Below are 8,698 nucleotides of genomic sequence, written 5' to 3'. Positions count from 1 at the left end.
ACTAATGAGCCCGGCCGTGGCTCTGGGTGTCATGGGGAGAGACGGTGCCGTCTCAGCACCCTCCCCTCCATGGTCTCATGGTCTCAACTTCTGCAAGCAAAGAGGAGGAGGGACATGGAGGGCAGGGAAGGGCCCTGGTGATGATCTCCGAGGAGAATAAACCCTTCAGGAAGCCTCAACGCTGCTGAGCTGCGTTTTGGAAGAGCTGCTCTGCAAGAATCCCCAGCCCGGGGGCCTCAGCTGCTCCCTGAGCATCCCCAGCCACCGAGGCACCCGGGCCCTTGGTGTCCTGCTGGGGTGGGACCGGGTTTATCCCCAGGCAACGAGTGTGGGACCAAAAGCAGCTCTGCGATGTGCTGTGTGGGCAGACTGTGGCTGAGCAGGGCCACATCCTACGTGCTCCAGGCAGGACGCTGTGCCCGCAGCTGCCGGCAGCATCTCCGGGAAGCCACAGGGACCTGTGGGAGCGTTTTGGAGGCAAGTGGAGCCACCGCAACCTTTCCAGAGCCCGAAAGCAAAAGCAGAACAACAACAGGCTTATTTCCCAGCCCTCCTCATTAAAAACCATCCTGAGTGGAGGGAGAGAAGCATCCAGATAAGAAGCGGGCAGCGCTCCTGCCCGCCGGCTCCTGACGGATCGGTGCGATAGCGAGTGCGGGCAGCCGAGCCGTTTGCTTTGCATGCTCCCGGCAGCTTTTTATCTCCTGTCTTCCTCTTAGACAAGCAGAAATAAAGCTATCGCCCTCCCTGCTGGGAGAGATGCGGGAGGAGGCCCACAGACAGAATCCTTGGGTCTCTCTGCACAAAACAAGGCTTAACCGAGGAAAGAAACCGCCAGAAAAGCCGGCAGAGCCGCAGCCCAGTGCTGCTGGTTTCGGAGGGGTCTGTTCACTGTTGCAAGTAAATGCTTTTCAGGAGATAATGACTGCAAATTGCACCCCGTGCATGGGTGCAGAGGACACACAGGTGGGATGCAGGGGTTTCCTCGTCACCCCGCACACCCCGCGTTCATTTGTTTGCTTGATCCGGGGTGAAGCTGCAGAAAACCTGGGGCGGGAGCATCCTCCCGTCCCTCGAACCAGCCAGCGAAGACGCAGAGCTGCATAATATGCCGGAATTTAATAAAACGCCTCAAACAGACAAAGTTTTTCCTTTTGCCAGCTGCTTAATTAAATTGCCTAATGCTGTTTGCGATGGCAGCACAAACTCCTGTGTTTAAAGACCAGGGTGTTGCCATGGTGCTCACCCGGCGGATGGCGGGGCCGTGATGGAGAATACAGATGAGCGAGGCTGCCGGGGACGCGGGGGGAGCGGTTGCCACGTTACGGGGGGTGGAGGGGGGGATTCGGTGTCTTTTCTTTATTTATGTGTTTGTTTTCTGATGCGGCGGTAAACTCCCTGCCAAGGTTTGCGTTGGGATCTTTGCTCTGAACAGAGCAGCTGCTTTTCCACCCCAGGGCTTCGGAGCTGCTTGCTCGGAGATATGAGCTGCCCGGCTGCTCTGCTGAGACATCCCAGCCTCCTTTTATCAACGGGAGGGGATGTATTTGGCTTCCAGAGATTCCAAGCCCTTGCTTTGCCGTTGCCTCGCGTGCTGGGTTTGTGCGGACACAGCGCTTGGGAAGAACAAGCCTGAACTGGTTTTCCACAGTCCCAGCGCTGGTCTGAGACGGGGAGTGAGCCCAGAAACCCTGCCCCCCAGTGCCGGCGTTCCCCTGTACGTGTCTTTGCGTGAAGGAGTTTCCCATCAGAAGCAGAAGCAAATTAAAGCCTCTGACACGGGAGAGCTGAGCCCAGCAGAAGGAGATATTTCCTTTTCCCAATATCCAGAGCTCCGTCTCCACATCATCCCTGGCAGCCTTAGCCCCAGATAATGGCTTGACCTCCACAGCTTAACTGAGATTTAATACATCAGTTATTGTATGTTAAACAGTGGATCATTAAAAACATTTATTCAAGATTAACAGCTATCTCATAGATACCATTAGTATCACAGTTGTGTAAGTGGCTAATCCAGAATGCATGGGATTTAATGATCCCTTGGGATGTATTTGCTGTATTGTAACTGTACTTTTAGATCTAGACTCAGGCGGGCCAGATCCGGAGCTCTGTAGGGGTCCGGGCAGTGATGGGGACCCCAGGCAGCGCACAAGGTCCGTGGATCCACAAAGTGCCTGCGCCGGGAGGGAAGGGTTCGTTCTGCATTCGCACTAAGGCTTTTACCACTATAAAAATGCCATCAGTAAGTCACGTTCCCAAGCAGCATCACTGGCAGGGCCGGTCCCCGTGGTCCCCCTCCTCTCTCCCCAGCCTGGATTTCCACGCTGTGGGTGCTCAGCGCTGCTGAAAACAGGAGATCCCAAGGTGTTTTTATCTGGGGGGTGGTGGTTCGGAGATGTGCCGGCTGCTCCGGGGCAGGGGATGCTGACAGCCCTGGAGACAGCAAGACCCCAGAGCCAACCTCATAAAAGTGGCCATGACAGCAAAGCCTTGCAGGATTTAATGCAGCGTCTCCTTCCAGATAAGAAAAGTGCTATAGGAGTGTTTCGGATAACAGCAGAGTACCCTATTTCAAAGTTTTACAAGTAATTGATCCAGAATCCTATTTAATTCCTGTTGGTTTTATCACAAATAAAAGCAAAGCTTTTACACAGAGTTTTAAACAGGGGAGACGTGACCTCAGCGAAGGTTGAACTCAGAGCATCAGCCAAGTTCATCCGCTCCCCAAATGCCAAGAGTCCTTCTTCTTCCTCACAGCCACATTTCCACCCAAATTCCCAGGCTTTCCATTCTGTGATTCTGTGGATCCTGCGCCCAGCAAAGCCACCGGCTTCTCGCCGCCACAGCTTCTCCCAAGGGCTGGCCGCAGATTGGAATCGCACCGTCGAAAAGAGCAAAAGCTGCGGGGATGGGGCGGGGGGGGAAGGATTTTCCCACAGCATCCAACTGCCACTTCTCATCAGCCTCTGCCGGGAGCTGGCAGGGCCGGTGACAGGGACATGACGGCTGAGCAGCCGCCAAAGCGCGGCGGCGATTGGGAGCTTGGAGAGCGATGGCCGTGTCGCAGGCTTGTTTAAAACCATCACCCAGAACAGACAGGGCTTGGCAGGAGCTCATGGCCCGCGGGGAGATGCAGGGTGGGCTGGGACCTCTGCCTGGGGACATCGCCGCAGCCGAGAGGAGCCGCGGGCTGAGCTCGGTCCCAGCCCAGGGACCCCGGAGCGGTCGGGGTCCCCCCGGGGTGTAGGGGTGTCCATCGCATCCTGCACAGCAGCATGTTCTGGGAAGCGTCAGGCTCTCCTGGCTGCGGGGAGGGAGAGGGACGGGCAGCAGATCCAGGGCTCAGCTGCAGCCATTTATCTCCGGCAGCCGCGCGATGAGACAGATGACAGAGGGAGAGAGGCAGCCGGTGCAGGCACCGAGACCAAGGCTCCTTCCACTGGGTGATTTATCTCCTGGCTTCATCCAGCAAACTTGCTGATGAAAAGACTCTTCCCTTCTCTGTGCCTCATCAATTCTCATTCTCACTGCTTTTACATTTTTTTTTCCCTTTCCCTGGCTTTCTGCCGCCTGTTCGTGCACCCGCGCTCCCCAGCGCTGTGTACCCCACCCCTTCTGCGCTCCCCGACTCATCTCGTCCTCCTGATCTCATTCTCCAATGGTCCCCTTGTCCTTTCTTTCTCCTTTTCACCTCTGGTCCTGCTTCTTTATCTCCTTGCGGTGCTCCCATTCCCCGTTATTCCTTCTCCTTCCATATTTCTCTGCTGTCTCCCCCTCTCCATCCCTGAGCGCACCTGGCTGGGATGGAGAGTCCTTGAGCCCCCGGTCCCCTCCCGGTCCCCTCAGACCTCCCAGCTCCTCCTTGCTGTCCCTCTGGGATTTTACCGAGGCTCCCGTTATCCCGGGCAGCACCTTCCCCCTGCCTGCAACGGCAGCAAATCCGTCTGGCTGGGAGAGGAGATGAGATCTGGGCTCCCTGGGACACACCGCTTGGCCTCGCAACCCCGGCCGCGTCTCCAGCCTGAGCTCTCTATTTGTCAGCGCAGATCCCAGCTCCCTCCGCTTTTCTGTCTTATTCCGCGCCCTGAGTCTGTTTGGGGGAAAAACAAGGGGTTTTGGGGCACGGCGGGGGGAAACTTTTGAACCCAAATGGTGAAATGATAAAAGTGAACCTGTGGCTGTGGGAGCTGCGGGGTCTGTCCCACCATCCATCTCTGGTGCAGTGCAATAAAAAGCTGAATGAGTTTGCACGCAAGCTGTGGGCTCCTTCGGTGCCTAATTAAGAAATGATGAGCCTGACTTGGTTGGGTAAGGGATTCAGGACAAGCAGAGGGCTCCTGCCCTCTCCTTCCCCATCTCCCTACACCCCACGGCTGAACCGCAGGAGTTCATGGAGCAGGTCCCAGGGGTGTCACCGCTGTCACCTCCCTGTTCAATTTGTTCCATGCCACTTGAAGCCATGAAATGTGAAGTTTAGTACCCAGGGTTTCCAAAAAATGACATTTTTCTGCAGGCTGGGATCCTATTACTTATACAAACACCCAGACTGTTACAGCATCATCTTGTGCACAAATCTTTCCACAGCCATTGGAGCTGCAGCCCCGTCCCGTGCCGGGCAAAAGTGATAGAACCCGGTTACAGACACAAACCCACGGAGAAATCACCCAACAGCAGCGCTGCGGAGTCTTCCCTGGAAAATGGGGTTTGGAAAAGGTGCTTTTTCTGAGCTCTTCCTCACAGCCTTAACGAAATAATAAAAAAAAATCCTCCATATTATTTTTTTAAGGGGAAAAGATTCTACAATATTTTAATGGCCGGAGAGATTTTCAGTTGTAGAAATGCCTGTGCATTTAAAAAGAAAGATGAGGGTCCATCAGAAGGATGCAGAAATCAATACAGCCTTCCTGCTCTTTAATGCTGTTTCTCCGGGAGATGGTTTAAAAGCCGCTGCCCTTGCAGCAGGAGAGAAGGGAAGAGCGGGATCAATTCTGCAGCCAGGCTTGGATGAGTCGATGCGGAATAAACTTTGGTTGGGAGCCCTTTACAGAGAGAACAAGGGGGTGATAAAATAGAGCTGCTTGGAGAGAAACTTTCTCTTCCCCACTCCAGCTGCTTTTTAATGTTTTTCCTGCTGCGTGAGAGTCTTTTAAGGCAGGGGGAAGCTTTGGGGCTTGGTTTGATTTGTGTCAGCGTGGGTCAGGAGAGCTGGAGCAAATCAAATAATGAAAGGTGGGGTGATGGCCGGGTCTGGAGCCCCATGGCCAGAGGGACAGGGAGGTGCTGGGGGCCACCCCGGCCCCCCTGAACACCCCACTGAGGAACCCCGACCCCTTTTCCCCAGCTGCACGGTGAGGGTGGCACCCAGCATGGAGGGGTCAAGGGGCTTCTGCACCCCCAGGAGCTTCTAATGAGCCCAGTTAGGGGGTTCTGCTGCCAGGAAATTGCCCCCACCCCGGGCCAGGGCTTTAAAAGGAGCTGGGGGGTACATGGAGGGGAGGGGAGGGGTGTTCAGGGTGTGGCGGGTGTGGGCGTGGCGGCGGGTGTGGGCGTGGCTGCGGTGGGCGTGGCTGCAATGGGCGTGGCTGCAATGGGCGTGGCTGCAATGGGCGTGGCTAAGGATGTGGGCGTGGCTGTTGTGGGCGTGGCTGCTCAGGGTGTTGCAGCCGCAGGTGCTGCAGCCCCATCTCGCAGGGACGGTGCTCACCTGTGTCCTGCCCTTTCTCCAAACCCTTGTCTTCCTGCTCAGCATCACCACCTGGGACACCAGTTCTCCCAGTAGTGGCCACTTTAAGCCTTGAGGCCCCAGTTTGTGAGGAGGTGGGTGTGCTGGCTGCTTTGCTGGTGTAGAAATAAAAGGAGTGAGATGGGTTTGGGGTGACCTGTTTCGGTGCAAAGCAAACTAAGCTCTGAGCCTGTGGTCCCTGCGGGGCTCCTGTGAGAGATGAAGAAACAGGTCTGTGCTTGGGGACACGTCTCCTCCAGAAGCTCAGGTGGGGACAGACACCTGAGGGGGCCGCGCATGGGGCTGGGAGCTCCCGGGTGGGGGCACTCGGTGCTGGGGAGGACAATGGGCAGAAAGCAGAGGAGTCCTGAGCGCCAGGAGGAGAAATGCCCCCGCGGAGAATTTATCTTCCTGGCATCTGCAGCTCCAGCCCTGGACAAGCCTGCAAACCAGGCTGGCCCAAGCGCCATGGGCTGCTGGTGGGCTAGGGACACTCCAAACCTCTTGTGCTGGAGGGAACCGTTAATGTTATGGGTATAAACTAGATTAAACTCTGACATGCTTGTTCACCGCATGCGTGAGGTCTCCTCTAACACAACTTGTCCACTTTCAGGAATGACCTCGAGGAACCCAAAAGATGCAAGCGGGAGCAAAAATGAACCATATGGAGAGGAAGAAAAGGTGAAGCTCTGACTGAAGGCACCAGCCCTGCTCAGGGCGCTACGTGTTCTCGGCGGGGGGGCCAGGCAGGGCAGCTGGCAGCGGGGGCTGAGCGGTGCCCAGGGCTCGCATGGAGCACCCGTTGTCCCCACCTGGCTGTCACCGCATCCCTCACTCCAGATGCGCCCCGTGAGCCTTTCCTGCCTGGGAGGAAGCCGGTCCCACCAGCCGAAAATGCGACGCTTGCAAACCAGCTCCCTCCTGCTCTGCGTGGTGGCCGCCACCGCCATCCCCACCGTGCCCTGGAAGGTCCAATGTCCCCCGCAGTGTGTCTGTCAGATCAGGCCCTGGTACACCCCCCGCTCGGTCTACCGGGAGGCTGCCACCGTGGACTGCAATGACTTGTTCATCTCTGCCGTGCCCAAGGACCTGCCGGAGGGGACCCAGACCCTGCTCTTGCAAAGCAACAACATCGCCAGGCTGGAGCAGAGCGAGGTGGACTATCTCAGAAACCTCTCGGAGCTGGACCTGTCACAGAACAGCTTCTCCCATGTCTGGGACCTGGGGCTGAAGAGCATGCCCCAGCTGCTCAGCCTGCACCTGGAGGAGAACCAGCTTTCAGAGCTGCCCGATGGCAGCTTCCCCGGGCTGGGCAACCTGCAGGAGCTCTACCTGAACCACAACCAGCTCCGCAGGATCGCCCCCCGTGCCTTCTCCGGGCTCGGCAGCCTCCTGCGCCTCCACCTCAACTCCAACCTGCTGAGGACGGTCGACAGCCGCTGGTTCCAGATGCTCCCCAGCCTGGAGATCCTCATGATCGGAGGTAACAGGGTGGATGCGATCTTGGACATGAATTTCAGGCCCCTGTTGAACCTGCGGAGTTTGGTTTTGGCTGGGATGAACTTGAGGGAGATCTCGGACTACGCGCTGGAAGGGCTGCGGAGCCTGGAGAGCCTCTCTTTCTACGACAACAAACTCGTGAATGTCCCCAAGCGGGCCCTGCAGCAAGTCCCTGGCCTCAAGTTCCTGGATCTGAACAAAAACCCGTTGCAGAGGGTCAGGCAAAGCGACTTCACCAACATGCTGCACCTCAAAGAGCTGGGGCTCAACAACATGGAGGAGCTGGTGTCCATAGACCAGTTCGCCTTGATCAACCTCCCCGAGCTGACCAAGCTGGACGTGACCAACAACCCCAGGCTGTCCTTCATCCACCCCAAAGCCTTCCACCACCTCCCCCAGCTGGAAACACTCATGCTCAACAACAACGCCCTAAGTGCCTTGCATAAGCAGACGGTGGAGTCGCTGCCCAGCCTGCAGGAGATCAGCATCCACAGCAACCCCATCCGCTGCGACTGCGTCATCCGCTGGGTCAACAGCACGGAGAACCGCATCCGCTTCATCGAACCGCAGTCCACGCTCTGTGCCGAGCCCCCCGACCTCAAGAGGAGGCACATTCGGGATGTCCCCTTCCGGGAGATGACCGACCGGTGTCTGCCTCTCATCTCCACCAAGAGCTTTCCCTCCTGCTTAGAGGTGGCGGATGGTGACAACGTCTCCTTGCATTGCCGAGCTCTGGCGGAGCCGGACCCGGAGATCTACTGGGTCACCCCTTCGGGGGTGAAGCTGATCCCCTACACGGAAGACGGGCGGTACAAGGTGCACCCCGAAGGGACGCTGGAGATCCAGGGGATCTCGGCTCGGGAGGCCGGGCTGTACACCTGCGTGGCTCACAACCTCCTGGGGGCAGACACCAAGAGCATCAGCCTGATGGTCAACCGCTCCTTCCCGCTCAGCGAGGACAGCCTGGAGCTGGTGGTGGTGGACGTCCAGCCCTACCACATCCTGCTTGCCTGGAAGCCGCATCTCAACACCGTCTCCTCCAACCTCACTTGGTCCAGCTTGTTGCTCAGCTCCAACATGGACACGACCAACGTGGCCCGGATCCCCACGGGGACCCACACGTACAACATCACGCGGCTCCAGCAGGACACGGAGTACTGGGCTTGCCTCCACGTGGCCTTCGTAGACTTGCAGGCCAAGGCGGCTTGTGTCAGCGCCAGGACTAAAGAGGCTGCCCGGCGCTCCTGGCTCCCGCAGGGCGGGCAGGGCCTCCCGGCGCTGCTGCTCCTGGGGCTCCTGCTCCTCGCCGCCGCCCTCGCCGCTCGCCGCGGTGTCGGGACGGAGCCCCGGGCGGGCCGGGAGCCGCTCCGCGGAGCCGCGGCCCTGCGGGTGGTGTACCCGGCCCTGGGGCCGGCGGGGCCGCGCGGGGGGCGGCTGCTGGCCGTGGAGGTGCAGGCGGCCGCCGCGGGCTGCTGA

The 8,698-nt window shown here is 58.1% G+C and overlaps 1 protein-coding gene across 1 annotated transcript; it reads left to right on the top strand.

Annotated features, from left to right (window-relative positions):
- Nucleotides 1–6,562: 6,562 nt before the first annotated feature.
- LRRN2 (leucine rich repeat neuronal 2) lies at nt 6,563–8,698 on the top strand. The gene has a single exon (XM_065649633.1). It carries the CDS (start codon nt 6,563–6,565, stop codon nt 8,696–8,698), a length of 2,136 nt encoding a protein of 711 aa, XP_065505705.1.

The sequence above is a fragment of the Caloenas nicobarica genome, chromosome 21 (assembly GCF_036013445.1).
Source record: "Caloenas nicobarica isolate bCalNic1 chromosome 21, bCalNic1.hap1, whole genome shotgun sequence".
Classification (NCBI taxonomy): Eukaryota; Metazoa; Chordata; class Aves; order Columbiformes; family Columbidae; genus Caloenas; species Caloenas nicobarica.
This window is presented reverse-complemented; position numbering and strand designations above follow the sequence as displayed.

Bases quoted from the DNA above. Each gene is read 5' to 3' on its own strand.
- LRRN2 (XM_065649633.1), top strand. From the start codon at position 6,563: ATGCGCCCCGTGAGCCTTTCCTGCCTGGGAGGAAGCCGGTCCCACCAG.